The 19202-nt window shown below is 55.8% G+C and overlaps 2 protein-coding genes across 2 annotated transcripts in view; both read right to left on the bottom strand.

Annotated features, from left to right (window-relative positions):
* The window catches only part of LOC105072930 (serine protease 44), a 44297-nt gene extending 30918 nt beyond the window's left edge, over positions 1-13379 (bottom strand). The window contains exon 1 of the mRNA XM_074345032.1: positions 2232-13379. The gene's annotated coding sequence lies outside the window, so the exon portion shown is untranslated. The remainder of the gene's footprint in view (positions 1-2231) is intronic.
* A 136-nt stretch (positions 13380-13515) lies between these two features.
* Positions 13516-18880, bottom strand: MYL3 (myosin light chain 3). Its single transcript, XM_010960037.3, has 7 exons — positions 18667-18880; positions 16364-16391; positions 16079-16228; positions 15135-15308; positions 14106-14183; positions 13950-13992; positions 13516-13748 (listed from the first exon to the last, which is right to left on the bottom strand). The coding sequence occupies exons 1-6, from the start codon at positions 18805-18807 to the stop codon at positions 13964-13966; spliced, it is 600 nt and encodes a 199-aa protein (XP_010958339.1). The 5' UTR covers positions 18808-18880; the 3' UTR covers positions 13516-13748; positions 13950-13963.
* Between the last annotated feature and the right edge of the window lie 322 nt (positions 18881-19202).

Genomic DNA, 19202 nt, shown 5'->3' with positions numbered 1-19202 from the left:
AAAACTAATAAAACTATAAGAGAATAAAACTAAGAGGGCCAGGAGAAAAGATTAATGTACAAAATCAATAACTTTCTATCCCACAGCAATAATAAATTAGAAAATATAATTTTAAAAGATATTCCATTAGAGACAGCCACACACATTTTTAAAAATACCTAGGAATTGGCACAAGGTCTTGCACAATCTGCCCAAGTTCCTCCTACCCTCTTACTCTTTCTTATCACTCTCCTCCTCACTCACAGGGCTCCAAACCTACTGGCCTCCTTGATGTGCCTCACTAGCTCCTGCCTCCAGGCCTTTGCACTGGCTGTTCCCTCTGCCCCCAGATATCCACACAGCTCATTTCCTCACCTCCTGGGTAGAGACCAGGACCAGTAAACATTTTCTTAGGCTTTGTGGGCCAAGAGACAAAACTGAGAATATTATGCGGGTGTTTATATGTAAGAGAAAATGAATTTCCACAAAATGTTTACTGATGAAACTCAAAATATAATGAGAAGACCTGAGTCCTGTTTTTTGCTTTTGGTTTTGGTTTTCAGTAATACAGGTCTACTAAGAAGAATGGAATTCTTTTATGGGGATAGCATCAAAGTTAGTGTTCCTTACCTTGGAATTGATTGCAAATTCTCTTCTGTAAAAACTGTTCTCAGCTAAGAAAGAGGGGGCGAGCCAGATTTGGTCTGTATTCAAATGTCACCTCCTCAGTGAGGCTCTCCCAGAACACCCTCTCAAAAAGTGTGCCCACCTGCTCTGTGTTCTTGATCCCCCATACCCTCTAATTTCCTCTGTAGCACTTCTCACAATCTGACATACCAAATATTTTATTCATGTATATAGTAGCTCTCTTCCCCTTCCGTATGTAAATGTTTTGTGGGCAGGGTTTTTTATCTGTCTTGTCACTGCTGGATTCTCAGCATCTGGAACATGTCTGGCACATACTAGGTACTTGGTAAACATCTGTTGAATGAATGAATGAATAGAATCTTAGGGAAAAGAGGTTGCGTTAATTCCTGTAAGTGTGCAGAGCATTGCCTGGCACATATCGTGCTCAGAAAGTGTGAGTCACTGCTACTGTTGTTCCTTTTAGGGGGGAACCCCCCCAGCATTTGGAAAGTGCAGGTCGCAGAGCAGGCAACATCTTCCAGCCACCAGACATGTCCATTGCCCACTGCCTTTACTCCTGTCTCCCGGCTTCCCCTGTGGCTCCTGGCCTCCGTCCTTCCAACGCACCCTGTGTACCCCTCTGGTTCTCTTTTTCCCTCAGATACAGATAGGGCTTCAGAACCAGTTCCCAAGGCTCCTCATGGTGTCTTGAGCAGAGTCCTTACTACCAGAGATGCCTTGGACCTGACTGCCTGGTTCTACTCTCTATTCTGTCTCCACCCCGCCCCCCACCAACTCCACCCTTTCATTGCCTAAGGATTCTAGCCCACCTTGTCTCACCCTGACTAACTGCACCTCACTCAGCACCCTCTCCTCTGGAAAGTCTTTCCTGACACCCTCCCCCAACTCTGGGTGTCCCAAGCCCCCTATGCTAACCCTTCACGGAACACTATCATTCTGCCAGGACATCTGTGCTGCCCCCCTCTCCCCAGAGGCCCTTCCCCTAACTCCCCAACTCTGCCCCAGGAAGCCTAGGACCTGATCCCTGGCCCCTAAGCTCCCGAGAGTCCCCTCCTCCTATCTTCTAGAAATTACTTGTTCCTGGGGTCCCTCTACTCTCCCTAGCTGGTCCCCTCTCTAATCCCACAATAGCCCCATCCTAACAGTGGAGGAAATGAGAGGTGAGAGGTTAAGCAGTTTGCCAGGACCACACAAGGAGGCAGAAGGAAGGCGGGACCCTGGGCAGGGCTGAGGAGGAGGGGCGTTGGCCGTTCTGGCCCGGGGTACACAACACTGTAGACAGACAGAGGGACAGATTTTTGCATGAGCCAGCAACTGAGCTGGAACTGGAAACCAGAGCCCCCCTTCTCTGCCCGACATCTCCGCAAGGCCAGGCGTCAGGGGCTCACACAGAGTCGGCTCCCGCCCCCTGGCCCATGGCCAGCCGTCATCCCCGTGAGGTCAGCCACGGGCCCGCGATTTCGGGGAAATACCAGCTCCTTATTAAAAACAGGTGGTGGTCAGGCCCCTGCTGCTTTCCCAGTAGAAACTAGGGTGTTTGTTCCAAGAGGAACAAGAGTGGGCAGGGCCTAGTCAGGGCCGGGGCGGCGTCCTGAGCTGCATACCTGGTGGACAGTCCTGGAATTCCGGGGAACTGGGGTGTGGTGGGGGTAGGGGTGGGACCCCGAGGTTTTGGCGAGGGCAGAAGGTGGAAGGGCCGCCACCCAGCACGTGGACGCTGAACCGCCCGGGGGGTCGTGGGCTGGGTCCTGGAAACCGCGAAGGGAAGGCGGAACAGCCTTCGCAGCAAATCGCAGCGGGTACAGAACTCGGAGAGCAGAAAGGGCCCGAGGGAAAGCGGGAGGGCGAGCTAAGCCCCGCCCCTTCCGGGGGCGGCCCCCACCGCCGTCCCGCGGCCGGGAGCCGCCAGCCGGCCCGCCGGGCCCGCCGGGAGCCGCTGAGCCCTGCAGGGGGCGCCAGAGGGCCGTCCTCTGGGCTCCGGGCCCCGGCCGCCCGGCATCTGGAGCGCGTTAGGCCTGGGCGGCCGGCGGCGGCGTGAGCTCATCCCGGCCGGCCCACTGCGGTTTCCAGGCGCGGCAAAGGGAGCAGAACACAGAAGCGCCGCGCCGCGGGCCCCCGGGGCAGCGCGGCGGGAGCAGGGCTCCTCCCGGGATGTGGGTGTGAGCCGGGGAGGCGGCAGTGTGTGCGTCTCTGGCGCCTCGCCGAGGGAGGGCGGGCCCTGGGACTGGCCTCCAGCGTGTGTCGCTGTGTGTCACCGTGTGTCGTGGCTTGTGAGGGTGTGTGTGTCCCCGTGGGGGAAACACTGCGTGTAATAAGTTGCACACATCCCAGCGCATACTCCCCATTTTACAGAAAAGAAGGCCGAGTACAGACGAGGGAGAGGGCCGGCTGGGTAACACAAAGCTTAGACTCCTGTCTCCCCGCGCCTCAGCCTGTGTCCCTGTGTGTGTGTGCGCCCGCGCGCACGCCATCCGGCCCACCGTGTCCCACAGTGCTGGGGTCAGTGCCTGGGGCAGGGTAGGGAGGCGTCTCTCTCCCCTCCCCCATTAAACATATTCTTCCTGGTCACTGCCCTATCCCTACTCTAGCCCCAGCAGGCAGGACCTCTGCATTCCCCTCCTTCAGGAAGCAGAGAGAGACCCCTTCACACTAGGTTCCTGGCCAACAGTGACTTACACCTGGGTACAGACTCACACATGGAGCACACACGGGCACACATTAAGAGACACCCTCCTGTTGGTGGAACTCCAAGCTGGGAGAGCCAACATGCAGCTTACAAGGTGGTGGCAAGATTTGGAGAGGCTTCTAGGTGAGATGTCCCCATCACTGCCAGGAGTGGGGAACAGGAGAGGCTAGAGGTCACTGAACCCTGCATCTTAGGGACTCTAGCTCCCTGCAGTGGGCCCTGAGGGTACTACACAGGGTGTGAAGGGCCTCGGGGCCCCTGGAGCCAGGGTGGAGACATGGCACTGTGGGCAACACCAGACACAGAGTGGGGATCTGAGCATCCGGTGCTTCCCTGACCCATCAGGCTGGTCCTCACTTGGGCCCTCACCTCAGGGACCTACTGTCCCAGCTTTGGGTAGTCATAGCCCCAGGTGTTCTGGAAACTTCAGGGAGGTGGCCCAGCACCTGCCAGCCTTCTCTTCCTGGGGCACAGGACTGAATTACCCTCCTCACCAGATATTGCTCCCCAGGCCCAAAGCACACATTTTCAGGGGCTTGGTATTGCTGGGTTTGCTGGGAGGTCTAGGTCTCTATCCCCACCTGTAAAACGGAGAGGACACCCTGCCCCGGCTAGGCCGCCACAGGGAGTGTAAGCACTAGAAGGATGTAGCCACAAGGGTCCTCAGCTCCCAAGACACTGGGGAAAGCTGGGTGAAGGATTTTTTTAACTGGAACGACTGGTTTGCATAACCAGAGCTTCCAAATTACTTAGCAAAACATGTTTGCTTTTTAATTAACATGTGCTTGAAAAACAATGTTTTTAATTAAAGTGGGTGGGGGAGAGAAAGGATGGTGGGGGAGAATATTTCAAGCTCCAAGGCCCAGGCCAGACTTCTTAAAAATAAAATGGGAGCCTTGCCCCAAGCTGGCAGAGGCTGGGAAGCCAGGATCCTTGGGGAGCCTCAAGAACATCCCTACCTGACTGCACCCCTCTATAGCTCCCTTGCTGAGAATTTACCCTTTTGCTGACAGTTTCATCACTCACTAACCCAGTGTTCCCTGCCCCCACCCTGGGAAGGGGTGGTTTTTCAGAAAGCAGTCTTGAGGAGTAGATGAATGGGGGACCACCAGACAGAGGGAACAGCATGTGTGAAGACCCGAGAGTGTCAGCCTTGTTGGGGGTACGCTAAGTTTACCTGGGAAAGAGAGAGAGGATGTGGGGGGAGGTGACTCCTAAAAAAACCAGATCCCCCAGACTGGTGGACTGGAAAGGTAGAACTGGGCCCACAGCCACTGATGTCAAAAAAACCCAGGAAAGGGGAAGGGGTGGTGATACTGAGCTGGAGCCAGGAACAGAGGGATGAAAGCAGGTGAGGCCACAGAGGGCAGCAGGATTGACAGAGGAAGGGGAGGGGCTGTGAAGACTGGAAACCTGTCCGGCCTGGGCACTTGCTGGTCAGAAGCTGGTGGGCAGGACTGCGGGTTTGATCGGTCCGGCAGGGGGCAGCATTGGCCCCACCGTCTTGCACACAAGAGGTACCACCTGGTAGGTGCTCAGAAAATACTTGAAGAGGGGTGTGAGAATGAGGGGATGGTTCCCCCAAGCCAACCACACCTTCTCCCACTTCTGGCCTTTCAAGGCCAGCACTGGGGTGCAAACTGGGATCAGAGGTCAGCATGGGGGTGGGATAGGACGCCCACCGCCTCACTCTTGTAGACCGCCTCACTCTCAAAGAGATTGAGAGGAAGCCTCTGGGGAGTGAGAGCACCCCTAGGGGTCGAGTCAGATGACCTCGAACCTCTAGCTCCTGATGGCCCCACCTAGGACCCTGTTTCTCATTAGGAGCCTTCTAGCCTCCTAGCCAGCGCCCCCACAAGAAACGTGCCTCCCTGTACTTAATTCATTACAGCGCAGGGTCGGAGGCCCAGCGAGTGGGGGTTATTTTTTCCCCTGAGCTCAGACATTCCTTGCTTTATTATTCTCCACATTTCAAAGCAGCTGTCACCTCCCCCCACCACCCCCCAGCCTGAAGCTCAGAATCCAGAAGGGGCCTCTCCAGGACTCAGAACACCAGAGGTTCCCACACCTCCAGCCCAGCACAGAGGGGAAACTGAGGCCTAGAGCTCAAGCCCCAGGGCAACCTGCAGGGACCTCCCTCTCCTATAATGCTGCCTTTCTTGCCCTCATTCACCCTTCCAGGCCACCTTCCGCACAGGTGACCTCAGGGCCCCTCTATAATGCAGAGTCAGCCCTTGCCCCCTACCCTCTCCTGGAGCGGGTGCTGGGACAGTTCTCAGGGCCCTAACAAACTGAGCCCCCGTTGGGTCAGTGGCCTTACAGAGGGCAAGGCCCATCCTAGAGCAAGGGAGCAACCTAGACTATAGAGGCCTGGAGTAACCTGGGGGATCATCGAGGGGCCAAGTTGGGGGTAAAACAGTTCTAAGGACGCAGTTTCTGAGGACTAGAGAAGCCTGGACAGATTTTTGCCCTACATCAGAGAGCTGCCGACCTGGCCAAGCTGCCTCCACAGGGGGTGAGCTACATGTTGCTGGAGGTGTTCAAGCAAGCAGCAGCTCGTCAGACTTGCCCTGGAAAAGACGTTGGTCCAGGTGTCTGAGGCCCCTTCTTGCCCAACTTTGTGGTCAGAGTCCGGCTGGCAGGCACAGTACCCAATCCAGATGAATGGAATTAGGGGCCCCTCCTCGTTCACTCAGGTCTGAAAGCACACGCCACAGCACAAGGACCGGAGACCTGGGAGCTGGGCCAGGGCTAGAGTAGGACGTGGCCAAGCTATATTCTGTGTGAGTTCCCTATAAGGTCCTGGCACCTGGTGAAGTGCTGGGAGCACGATAGTTGTGCTGTCCTGATGAGTTAAGGGTCCTAATCTGAGCCGGGTCCTACTCCGAGAAGTAGGGGAGGAAGGCAGCCTGCAGGCATCAGGGCCTCCACCTAGGAGAAGGACTCTGACCACAGGGGAAACTGAGGTAGAAGCCCAGGTGGGGCAGGCAACCTGGGGGCGCCAGGGACTGAATTTCAAGGTCACTCTTGACACTCTGTAACCATTTTGCTCCTGCTGACCCTATAGCCAGGCATGTCCACATGTATGTGGGGCTTGACAGCTGGATCCTCAGGTGCCCAGGACAGTAGGGGTTGCTCTGTGATGTGGCCCTGGAGCCACAGCAAGCCTGGGGGCCCGGGGCCTGCCCACATCTCCAGATCTACTCTCCAGACCAACCCCAGGGACCCTCTTACCACAAGGAAGGCACCCTCTGGGGGATGGACTGCACAGAAACTGAGCTCCTGAGAGGGAGCATCTGGCTACTAGCTGGCCTGGAGCTGTCTCCACGTAGAGCTGTGGGATTGGGGTGTGACACCCGCTTGGGGGCTCCCTGCCCAGGCCATGCAGAGGGAACCCCTGACACTCCGGGGATGTGCCCAGCTTCATTCTCACTCCCCTCAGCCCTGAGCACTGTTTCTCTTCCCGAGCTAGAAGCCATTGGATGTTTGGCTTCCTGCCACTGCAGCCACCATCCCACCCCCTGTGCTGCAACTGGGGACAAGAGTCATTGCCACTGGCTTCCCACCTTCAGCTGCAGGCTTCAGAGGTGGGTACAGGTATGGACATGGAGCAACTGGGGGACACTTGGAATCTCAGGATCCCAGATATTCCAGCAAAGAAAGTTGAGGCATCTTCACTCATGTGACACCACCCCCCAGCCCCGACCTACAGTGCCTGCTTGTCCAAAGGGCTCATCTGCACTGCCCTTCTAAGTCTCCACTCCCCACTCCATCCCAACTGGCAGGGAAGGCCTCTTAGTCATCACAGATGAAACACTTTCAGCCCCCGATTCAAATGAGTCTTGAGCCTGGAAAGGACAGGCCCCATTCAAGGGTCTCTATCCAAGGATTTGGGGAGTTTTTGACTGCAACAAACTGAGATTTCCTCAAAACTTAAAAGCTGACTTGTAAGGTCTTATTTTGCCAAGTAAAGACATAGAAAACAGAAGGCACCAGCTACCATCACCATTGTTTTGTAAACAAAATAATATTCTTAAGGCCAGAAAGGGAGTTGGGGGAGTAGGCAGGATGCAATCGCTGAAGAAAAACAGGCAGGCCTGGAAGATGCATAAACTGAGCTTCATGGAAAACATACAACATGGGCCTTTGTTTTCTCGCATGAAAACTTTCTTGGCTATTGTCACAGGTTGGGCCCTGGGGCTCGGGGACGCCCAAGTGCTTCCAACCTCCACCAGAGCAAGAACCCCTTCTGTAGCCTTTCGGACTGGAATTGCTTCCTCTCTGTTTGCACACCCCTTGGGACAGCGTGCTCACTACCTCTCCCAGTTAGCTCGGGGAACCACATTCTAGAGCACCTTTACGTGGCTTCCAAGCCTACTATGAGACAGAGGGAAGGAAACCAGGAGGGGAATGAGATGAATGAGGTGCTGAGGGGAGGAAAGACAGGCCTCCAGATCCAGGGTGCAGGGGTAGTGGGGGAAAGGGGTGCTCAGGTTCAGCTGGACCAAAGTATAAAAATCAGGAAGTTGGCCAAGAACTGAGGCTTCCCAGGGGGCACTGTCTGCCCCATCTCTGGAGTCCCAGAGTCTTCCACTGCCTCACCCCAGCCCCCAGCCCTCCAGAAAGGCTCTGACACATGCATTCTCATTCTCACCAAGGCCTCAGTGGATATGTGAGATATCCAGACCCATAGGCCAGAGGAGAGAATGGAGATTGGAAGAAAATGGTGGAAACTCAGGCGTCCTCAGCCAGACTGGGGAGGAGGGGCAGGCTGGGGCCCTTCCCAGCCCTGACCTTCCAGGCGCTTCCCATCCAAGGGGCCCTGGGTCCTGGCTGCTGAGACTTGGGGGGGTGGGGGCCTGTTAGGCGGGCGACCCTGGGGAGCCTTGTGTATACACACATACACACACACACATACACACACCACATTCCAGCTATGCTCTGTCAGCGTTTGGGCAAACCAGGATTGTGTGGCTTTGGGAAGGCAGGAACAAATAACCCCCAAACTTGGGTGAGGGCGGGCCTGGGGCTGGTCTGAAGGGGCTTGAGAGAACCCCAGGGAGGCTTTTCTGTGCTGGGTGACCGGGTTCAAGGCCTGGGGTTTTCCTGCTGTTCTCTAAGGTGACTGGGTTCCCTGGGGTATGGCTGACCCTGTATCCAGGCTGGCTCATCCTTGCCCCGTCCCCTAAGCCCTCCTCGCCACCCTAGGCCTCAGGAACAACGGCAGAGCACTCCAGCCTGGCACCCCAAGCACCACTTACGCCACATGAGGGCTGCCTCTCACACCGCTGCCCAATTTCTGTCGCCCCCCCCCCCACCTCATCTCCCTCTGACTTCATACACACTGCTGCTTGGACCCTCTTACTCTACCCTCTGATGTCTCTTAAGATCTTTATCAGCTTTCTGTCAGCCCCTCTGCCTCTGAGTGCGTTGAGCCCTACAGTCCAATTTCTCATACCCGCAGTCTGATTTCCTTCCTTCTCGTGACCTGGTAAGAATTTCCTCTCGTACTTGATTTCTTCAAGACCCTGACTGACTTCATTCTGAGTTGGCCTGAATTTCTGGCCTTCTTGGTCCCCGAATCAGTACTATCTAATCCATGTCCCAGTGGTGACCCCAGCATCCCTGCAGATGAAGATGCAGTGGGTGATCCCAAGAAGCCATGCAGAGACATCAGAGCCCAGGTGGGATGGTAGATTCTGGGGTTCTGAGGCTGAACTCTGCCCCAGGTCCCCCAGCCCTCTGGCTGCCCCACTGACCCTCTGGTTCAGCCTGGACCAGGACTGCAGAGGTGAATATTCCTGCCACCTTGAAGAGAACTCAGTTGAGGCCTCAGGCTGGATAGGACAAGTAAGGCATAGAGAGACTCCAGACAGGACCCCAGCCTTACGGGGCACATGACCTAGCATTGGAAGCATGGAGGGGACCAGGTTAATGGGAAGCACCCCATTGCCACCCCCATCCCTTTCTACCAGCCGCAGGGCCATAGGCTGGACCACCCTGCTTGAGGAGGGAGCTGAGACCAGTGTTTATGCAACTGTGGGAAGGCCACAGCCTGGCCAGCAGCACTGCCTGCCCAGTACAAGTGCTTACTCAGCAGAGACCCCCAGCACGTACACACTCAGACATTCACATAAACAGACACACACAAACACAGAGGTAAACACACGTGTGCATATGCACAGATGAATGGGCACCTGCATTTGCAGGTGTACACACATGGGCACTCACACACTCATGGACACACTCACAGACACAAAAACACAGGCACGCTTGTAGACAAATGCACACAGGGACACACAAAAATGGACACACATTTCACCCAGCCAAGGCAGGTGGGAGTTCCCCCATCTAGGTCTCTCCACTCTGATACTTGCACCCACAGCCAGCTATCCGAGCCTACACGTGGTCAACGCAGCCACAGGTAACAGGCAAAATGCTCCAGAGTGGCACTGTGGCCATGACTGGGACAGAGACACATCTAAATGGAGTTGAGTCCTAACAAGGGGGACCAAACCACCCCAGCCAGAGCTCAGCAGACACAACAGCCTTGGCTCTGCCCCAGCAGCCACTGCCAGACTGTCCCCCTCAGTCCACACTGGAAGACTGGCAGTGGGGGCTGCAGGGTGTCTTGGGGGATGAGTGAGATGCTCTCTTCTGCTGCCAGGGCAATCCAAGTCGGGTGGTGGCTCCCAGGAACTAGGGCAGCCTGCAAGAAGGAGAGTGTGTTTGGGGGAGGGCTAGGGGTCCTGCAGGACCATTCTGGAAACCAGAGAAGGGGCAGGCTTTCTTGAGAGAGCAGGACACATATTCTTTGGGATCCCGGACATATGTGAACTTGGAGGCAGGACCACTTCTTGACTGGAGATGGCTGAGAACATGTGCAGCCTCTCCCTGAAGGATTCAGCCCAGGGTGGGCATCCCTGGAAAGGAAAGGCTGGGACCACACAGTCCCATGTGGCCCCTGGAGACTTTTGAAAGGGAGCTCAGCTGTTCCTGGGCTTTGTGTCCAAGGAGCAAGTTGGCTGGAGCTTGCCCAGAAGGGTATCGGCCAGTCAGGAGGCTCCCTGCCCTGACTGGGGCCAAAGGGAGACCCTCCTCTCCTCTGTGGGGGTTCTCAGCCACCCATTGGCCAGGGAGGCTAGCCAGAGTCCAACGAGGTCACACATGCACAAAGGACACCCCACTAGCGGGGGCCACCACATCAAGGCCACTAGCACCTCTGTTCTCTGCCTCACCAGCCAGCCAGACTATGCACCATGAAAGGGCAGACCATAGTCCCTCAACCCATAACCATACACCAGCTCTGAGGCTGGAGTACACTGTGTTTAGATAAAGAAAGGAAGCAGAATGCCTCAAAATCCGCCCAAGATATTGCTGAGAGTGTTTTTTAAAATGTCCTGGAATTTGAACACTTCTTACCATTTCTGCTGGGCCAGGTGGGCATCTCCTCCTCTCTCCTGGATCCTCCTGACTGGGCTCCCTGCTCCTGTCCCCACACCACAGCCAGAGTGATGCTGATAAAACATCTCTCCAGAGCACAAACCTAAGCCCTTCCCAAAGGCCCTCCGTCATGTCCTGTCGCCTCCCTATCCCACTCTCTGTCCCCATCTCAGAGCCATCGCGCCCTCTGCTGCAATGTCTTCCATCTGATGCCCTCACGGCTCCCTGAAGCGGATGCTGAAGTGGTGCCCCACACACATGTCCCAGCCTGTCTATGGGGCCCTGCCCCAACCAGCAAAGGGGGGAGCTGGTGGATAAATTGTCTGGTTTGCTCATCCCCTCAGTGGGACACCACCACCATCTCCTGGAGGTCACTAGTGGGGCTGAGCCTGGCTGGCCCAGAGTGCCTTCTGCTCCCATGCACCCCAGGGACCTCCTTTCCTTCCCAGCTGCTCTCCCATGCTCCCTGCGGTCACCTTCCAGGGACACGACTTGCATTCACATCCTTGTCTCTGCTCTTCTTCTGGGGAAGTCCAGGCTGAGACACTCCATCTCGCCTTTCTTTTTTTTTCTTATCTTTAACTATTCCCCGTTCCAAGTGGAATCATATCGTATCTGTCCTTCTGTGCCTGGCTCATTTCACTTAGCATAATATCCTCAAAGTTCATCCATGTTGTAGCCTGTGTCAGACGTCCCTTCCTTTCTAAGTCAGAATAAAATTCCATTGTGTGTTTGTGTATGTATATATAATATATATATTAAATAAACATACACACCACATTTTGTTTATCCATTCATCTGTTGATGGGCACTTGGGTTGTTTCCACCTTCCAGCTATTGTAAATAATGCTACTGGGAAGATGGGTTTACAAATACCTCTTCAAGTCCCTGCTTTCAATTCTTTGGGGGTGTCTATCCAGAAGTGGAATTTCTGGGTCATATGGTAATTATGTTTTTAATTTTTTGAGGACTCTCCCTACTTTTTCCACAGCAGGTGCACCATTTTACATTCCCACCCACAGGGCCCAAGGGTTCCAGTTTCTCTACATTCTTGCCAACTTGTTACTTTTTGTTTTCTGGATAATAATCGTCCTGATGGATGTGAAGTGAGTAGTATGTCATCGTGGTTTCCATTTTCATGTCCCTAATTAGTGATGTTGAGCATCTTTTCATGTATTTATTGGCCATTTGTATATCTTTAAAAAATGTCTATTCAAATCCTTTGCCTGTTCTTGAACTGGATTACTTTTGTTGTTGTTGAGTTGTAGGAATCCTTTATATATTATGGATATCATCTCTTCTTTCAATCTCTGCCCAACCATTGCCTTCTTAGATAATCATTGACCTCATTTTTTAACATGTCAACACACACACACACACACACAGCACAGCCCTTCCCTTACTTTGGGCCCCTCCCCAGCCCACACTTCACGGCTTAGTGATTTGTGAGGTTTGTGTGGGCTCCGTGAGGATGGGAGGTTTGACTGCTTTCTCCACTGCAGTGTTCCCAGGGCTAGAACAGAGTCTGGCACACCATAGGTGCTCAATAAATGCTGAGAGGATGAAGGGAAGGTGAAACAGACTCCTGCATACACACTCACAGCCCCGCACAGACTCTCACACACACTGCTGACACCCTCCCCTCCACACACACCAGCACACATACTCTCACACTCACAATCCAGTCATGCTCACACGCAGGCTCCCCCCACCACACCAACACCCTCAGCAGCCCTCAAACCTGCTCTCACACCCGCACACTCACCACACTAGCAGATGCACTCACATCTACAAAACAGGGCTGCCCTGACCTCCTGGGCCCTCCTGGCCTGCAGGCTGTTTCCTACCTTGTGTGGCCCGCTCTCCACTCTGGCCCTTGATCTCCCCCACCTCCCTATCTCTAAGACCCCAAGCCTCTCTGCAGGGCATTGCTCTCCCTCCCCATCAAACCTAAGTTGGTCACCTCCTCCAGGAAGCCTCCCCTCACCTTTTCCACTGGGCTCCGAGAGGAGGGGAGGGCTTGGCCCCAGTGCAGGGTGTGGGCAGCGGGGCAGACGTTTGCAGGGGTGTGGACACCTCCTCCTGGCAATGCAGGGGTTGAGCACTTGTCTTCTGCTGAGAAGCCAGGGGCTGAAGAGGATGCTGCCCGCTCTGGCCTAGAGCCACACCACAGGCAGAGAGCCTTGGTTTCCCATCTGAGTCAAGCAGGATTCTAAGACCTCTTCAGCTCTGACTACCTGGGGACAAAGTTAGCTCCTCACCTGCCACTCACTCCCAGTATGACTCAGGCGAGGCCATTCTCTGCTCTGGGCCTCAGTTTCCCCACCTGTGACATGGGTGGCTCTGGACCAATGCCCTGCAGTTCCCTGATTGCTGGACATGGAGTGAGACAGCTTGGACAGCTCTCAGGCTCCCAGGGGCATCCCTGTGTCAGAGGCCAGAGCAGGGCTGCCATCTCCAGAATGGGAGGGGAGGGCAAGAAAAAGGGAGGGGCACCAGGCCTCTTCCAGCTCAACTCTGCTTCTACCCCAGCGTCCCGGTGGGCAGGCTCGGAGGGTTGTTGGCACAGCAGAGGGGACAGTTTTGATAGGGTGAGCAAGGAGGCAAGATTTCAAAATGAGTCCCTTATTTTGTCCAGGGCTCATCATATGTGGCTCATAGATTTTGCAGAAGTCAACCAAAGAGCCACGAATAAGTTAGAAGGAAAGAAGGAAGGAGGGTGGAAAGGAAAGGAGAGAAGAAAGGGAGGGAGGAAGGAGGAAAGAAGGAAAGAAGCCATTTATTCATGAGGCCCAAGGGGTGGGGACAGAGATGCAGTCACAGGCAAGCCTGATGGGGGCGGGAGATGACAGCCCCGCAGAGCGGTCTGCAGGGTTGTGCAGAGAGAACTTGAGTCCCGATGCACGCCCCTCCGTGCCACACTGCCAGGCCACTGGTGTCAGCAGCATGAATGGGAGATGAGCTGTCCCCAGCGTGGCCTCCCCTGGGCTCCCTGAGAGCAAAGGTGGTCACAGGTTATAGAGGAGGGGGTCAAGCAAGGCAGCGGATTGTCAGCTGAGAACTGGAGTTGGTGGAGATGGGGAGGTGGCAATAAGGGATTTGGATGACAGAGGCATGAGGGGTTAATGGGGTGAAATCAGCAGAGGTAGCAAAGGTGTCAGCAGGTTTGTGAGGGAGTAGGGTGGGTTCTCACCTGTGGGGAGAGGTTCAGCTGGCCATGATGTGCTTGACAAATGCTGGAAAGAAGGAAAGAGTGAGCAGCAAGTGTACAGCCCTGGGTAGCCCAGGGTGGGAACCTAGGGTCCCAAAGCCTCACTCCCCAGAGGACTCCCTGCCCTGCTGAGTTTACCTTCGTAGTTGATGCAGCCATTGGAGTCCTCTTGCCCAGCCATCAGCTTCTCCACCTCGTCTTCTGTCAGCCTCTCACCTGGCAGGGGTTGAAGGCTGAGTCAGCACTGTCTGGAGGTGTGAAGGGTTGGGGTACCCACTGAGCCCCTCTGGACGGTGGCTGTGCCTCTCCAGTACTCCCACTCCTCATACTTGCACAGCCTTCATTGCCCACAAGGCCTGGGCCTTTCTGAGACCAGGAGAATCAGTGACAGGTCAAAAAGGGCAAGGCCTGGGGTGCAGGCCTGGTGCCCCCTCTGAGCCTGGGCTCTGCCCATCACAGTGTCATCTTGTGTTCAAGTCACCAGTGCATAGAGACAGGACCACAGGATAGAGCTGGGAACCTTGGGGGGTGAACCAAGGGACACTACCACCGGTCCCCACACAAGTCTGGCACTTTCCTGCCTCTGTGCTTGTGTGTGCTGTGCTGGTCCCCCCGCTGGAATGCCCACTGCAGTTCTCTCATATCTCCTACCCCCCACCCCATGCACACAGCCCCAGAGACCAGCACAGGGCCAAACACGCAGTAGGCACCCAATAAACGTTTGCTGCAGGAAAATGTTGCTTTGAGCAGACACAGTAGGTGCTCAGTGAAATTTTACTACAGGAAAAAGTCTAAACTGAGAAGGGAGCACTCCTGCCAGCCAGGCACCTGACCGTGGGGGTTATCGACTCCGCCACTTAGATGCTGTGGCCCTGGGATCTGACCCTGAGGCAATGACCACCAGGGCTGAGTTCATCCCCCAAGACGCCCCACCCCAACCCCAGAGCTGTTCCTCTCCCCCTCCAGTTCTGTGAGCTGCACCAACTGGCTTTCTTTATTCCCCATCTAAATTTCTAAATTCCCCACATTTCTGTTGCCTGCCATACAGGCACCTTGCCTGCATCACTGTCCATTTCACAGGCCAGAGACAGGCCCAGCGGGTGACAGAGTGCTTTCTCCCATATGCCCCAGGAGGGAGGAGTAGGGTGAAGAGGAGGCAGCTCTCACCCAGCGTGGCCAACACGTGGCGGAGCTCGGCGCCCATGACAGTGCCGTTGCCCTCCTTGTCAAAGACCCGCAGCCCCTCCACAAAGTCCTCGTAGGTGCCCGTGTCTTTGTTCTTGGAGATGTGTTGGAGCATGGGCAGGAACGTGTCAAAGTCCATCATCTTGGAGTTAAGTTCTGGGGAGAGGTGGCCAAGTTTCAGGCTTTAAGAGGTGGACAGGGACAGGCACCCCTTCCCCTATGTCTTGCAATGAGCAGATATTGTGCTCACACAGTTCGCAAAGCACTCTACACCAGTTTGCCATTTACAGAGCACTCCATCATCACAAGGCACTTTACAGTTAACTGAAATGCATTATTTACATAGTCCTTTGTTGTTCACAAGGACAGTAGCACCACAGTGGGCTCTGTCTAGCATCTCTGCTAGCATCTCTGTTCTCCTTTTGGGAAACAGTCCTTGCTAGTGATGTTTTCTTACAGACCCACCCTCCCCACCACCTGTCATTGGGAAGGAGCTGTGGGGCCGATCAGAGACCTTCACATCCGTGGCAAGGACTCGGGTCTCACTCCTTCTTGGGGCAAAACTGGCAATTCTCTCTGGCCAAGGTGGTGAGGGAAGTTGGCCCTACCCCACAGAGGGATGCCCAGGAGGCCAGGAGGGACAGGGAGAGCATAAGGGAGGCTGAGGCCAGGCATCTCCTATGACCAGGAGGCCTGGCAAATCAGCATGGGGCCAGAAGGTGCAGTGAACCATCACTGCTTGTCACTCGTCACCTTGTCAGCATTGCCTGAGAGCAGCCTTTGGGTCCTCATCCAGACAATGGGAGGATGTCAGAAGAGTGCACAGCAGGGAGATTACCATGTGGTCCCACATAGATGGCAGCCCACCCTGGCGGTCACCCCTGGGACTGGCACTAATGGGGACATCTCAGACTGGGTGTACCAACCTTCCTGCTTTGGCCTTCCCAGGACACGGAGCACCTCAGCCTGTGTGGGGTTCTGACCCAGAGCCCGCAGGACGTCCCCACACTGCCCATATGTGATCTTCATCTCACACTTGGGTGTACGGTCGAACAGCATGAAGGCTTCCTTGAACTCTGCCAGGAGAGGGCGTGAGCTGTGGACACTCCCAGAGTCAGCCCACCCTACTCACCCCACACCACTGGCAGGACTCACAGCCTGGGGACCCAGGACCCAACCCTGCAGCCCCTGGGCTCAAGACCCCCACTCACCTTCAATCTGCTCCGGTGTAAACTCGATCTGAAAGGAGATCCCCAGAGATTCTGAGTGCCTGCCTCAGAAGGCAGGGCCAGGCCTTCTCCTGGTCACTCTGTGGCCAGCCCAGGCCTTGGCCCTTTGGCTGCCCCAACCTGTCTGCATTCCAGCATCTCAGCTTCTACCACCCAGGAATCCTGCAGTCCAGCTTGATACCCTCTTGCCTTCTTACTCCTCCCCACCTGTCTGACCTGAGGGCCTTGGGTCTGTGTATGCCTAGACCCTGATACCTGGTGGGCCCCACTGGGGGAAGTGGTGGAGGGAGCCCTGGTGCCTTGAGTAGCCAGCCCAGAGTGGGCCTTACCTGAGACCCCTGGTCCTGGACAAATGTGCCTGAAGCCATGAAATCTGACCAGACTGGCTTTACCACCTCTACCAGGCCTGGGGCTCAGTGGGCAGGACTGTCCACCTGAGTGAGATAGGAGGTCTCATGGGGTGGGGACAGGCCATGGTAGGAGGAGCAAGGGTGAGGGCACAGGCCAGAGAGCTCTGTCAGTATAAGAGCATATCCGCAGGAGGGTGTGTGTGTGTGTGTGTGTGTGTGTGTGTGTGTGTGATGTGCCTGTGCGTACACATGTGCGTTCACACTCGTGTGTGTGTGCACCTACTTACATGTGTCTACCTCCCACAGAGCCTTCAAGGCTGGGCACTGTCACTCACATGGCCCTGCCCACATCTGAGTCTTACACGTCCCCATTCAGCTCAGGGCAGCCCTTCAATGGGACACAGCAGGGGGCCAGGGCCATGCTATTGAGCGTTTGCTGCGGCCACAACAGGGCCACCTCAGGTCAGGAGGCCTCCTGGGACCCGGGTTCCCCCTCCTCATTCGATACCAGGTCTATTTTTATCACTGCAGTCATTCGCCCCAAGGTCAAGGTCGGAGGAGGAAAAGGAGCTTGGGGGAGGGGGACTTGACTGGCACCTCTCCCACTGCTGCTCCCTTGGAGACCGCCCCCCACCTCTGCCGGTTTGTCCCTCCTGGTTCTCTGTCTCAGTCCCGTGTTGGGACGAACAAGTTGTCATGCCTGGATCCCTGAGAGCTCTCTCCACCAGGAAGCCTGCCGAGACTAGGTTCCCTGGGCTTCTGGCAAAGCTTCCTGCCCATCACCAGCCAGCCTGAGGGGAAGAAGCAGGGATCACAGGAGGGTCTCACTAGTTCCTCGGCTCAGAGGAGCCTGGGCAACCTCAGATCCCGTGAGACCAGACAACACCACCATGGGCCCGTGCGTTGTCCGACCCTCACCTGGGGGCCTGTGGGACACAAGCCTGGGGTGTGGGGGCAGTCGGGGGTCAGAGCCAACTCCAGGGACCACTTGCTGTGAAGGCTTTCCCCCAGCCTGTGAGGAGGGCTTGTTGTTCCACTTCACAGCTCAAGCTTTAGAGCAGTGATGGGGATGGAGCAGAGTTGGGATCTGAACCTGTGTCTGGGTCACAGAGGTAGGTGGGATCCCTGGACCCCTGGAAGGGCTCAGGAACAGAGGTGGATCTGTGCAGATGGGCTGCAGGTCTTGCTGGGCATGCGGGAACCGTGAAGGGCTGGGAGGGCTCCACAGGGTCCTTCAGCCAGCAGCTCAGGCAGCAGTGGCCAGTGGCCAGCCAAGAACGGGCAACAGGCAGGACGCAGAGTGCGTGCCACTATGCAGATGCCACAGGTGGGAGTCATGGCTTGTTCTCCAAGTTTAGACTGAGAAAGACTTCCAAGCCAAACCAAGGAAGGGCTCCTGGGGCCACTGGTCACAGCTCTGTGACCAACTTTCTCCATGACCTACCCATCCTGCGGCTCAGTGTCCACACCTCAAAGTTGAGGCCCCATCAGCTCTGGGGCTCAGGGACTTTGGCAGGGATGAGTGTGACCCAGTCTGGGAAGGAGCCTTGCTTTCCCTTACTCCCCAGCCCAAACACCCTGGGGGACTTGGCATGGACTTGAGACCCCGTAGTTGGACAAGAAATATCCCTGCCTGGCTGCACAGGTCAGGCAACAGGCAGCTCCAGGATTCCACAAGGATGTGAGGTCCAGGGAGAAGGACAAGGGAGAGTCAGTTTCCAAATCCACCAAAAAGACATTCCCTTCAGCAGCACTGGGGGAGTCCTGCTTGATGTCTGACCACCATCCCTCTTACTGCAGCCCTCCTGATGCCTACAGCTTCCAGCTTCAGCTCAGTACTCAATTTCTGAAGCCTGGTCTGCCACTGGGTAGGTTCACTCTGGGATCCACTTACCTGCCATGCCCTTCCTGCCAAAACCCAGCTCCCACACCCACCTTGACCTTGGAGGCATCAAACTCAGGTTCCTTGGGGGGCTCAGGGACAGGTGCGGGTGCAGGTGCAGGAGCGGGAGCTGGAGCTCCCTTGGAGGCTGCCTTGGCCTCATCCTTCTTGGGCTCTGGCTTTTTGGGAGCCATGGAGGCTATAAGCACAGAAGGGACGTGGAGAGAAGGAAGCAGAGAGCAGGGTAGGTGAGTCTCTCGTGCCTGGCCTTTATCCTGTCTGGACACCTCATGACCCCAGCCCCACCCCCGCAGGGCACAATGGGGACAGGGCCATAAAAGGACATTGGCTGGGCTCAGGGGCTATTTCGGGGCTTGGGGAGGGCATTGTTCAGACTCAGGAATGGGTAGGGGAGAGGGAGGGCTCTCCATTCCTCCCAGTCACCTGTTGGGGAGAGGGAGGGGGAGGCGAGGACAGAGGCCACTGCTCAACCCCCACACCCACCCTCAAAAGCTCACGCACACATGCACACAGGGTCCCAGCTGCCCGTCAGCAGGTCAATAAATTGAACAGGTGCAGAAGGCTGGTC

This window comes from Camelus bactrianus, chromosome 17 (assembly GCF_048773025.1).
Source record: "Camelus bactrianus isolate YW-2024 breed Bactrian camel chromosome 17, ASM4877302v1, whole genome shotgun sequence".
Taxonomy (NCBI): Eukaryota; Metazoa; Chordata; class Mammalia; order Artiodactyla; family Camelidae; genus Camelus; species Camelus bactrianus.
The sequence above is the reverse complement of the archived record's forward strand: the minus strand, read 5'-3'. Positions and strand labels throughout refer to the sequence as shown.

What these genes read in the sequence shown, in the direction of transcription:
- MYL3 (XM_010960037.3), bottom strand. Translation starts at nt 18,807, where the DNA reads ATGGCTCCCAAAAAGCCAGAGCCCAAGAAGGATGAGGCCAAGGCAGCC. An exon ending in TACACCGGAGCAGATTGAAG is followed by an intron (nt 16,229 to 16,363) that starts GTGAGTGGGGGT and finishes CTCTCCTGGCAG; the next exon opens with AGTTCAAGGAAGCCTTCATG. An exon ending in GGGAAGGCCAAAGCAGGAAG is followed by an intron (nt 15,309 to 16,078) that starts GTTGGTACACCC and finishes ACCTCTCCCCAG; the next exon opens with AACTTAACTCCAAGATGATG.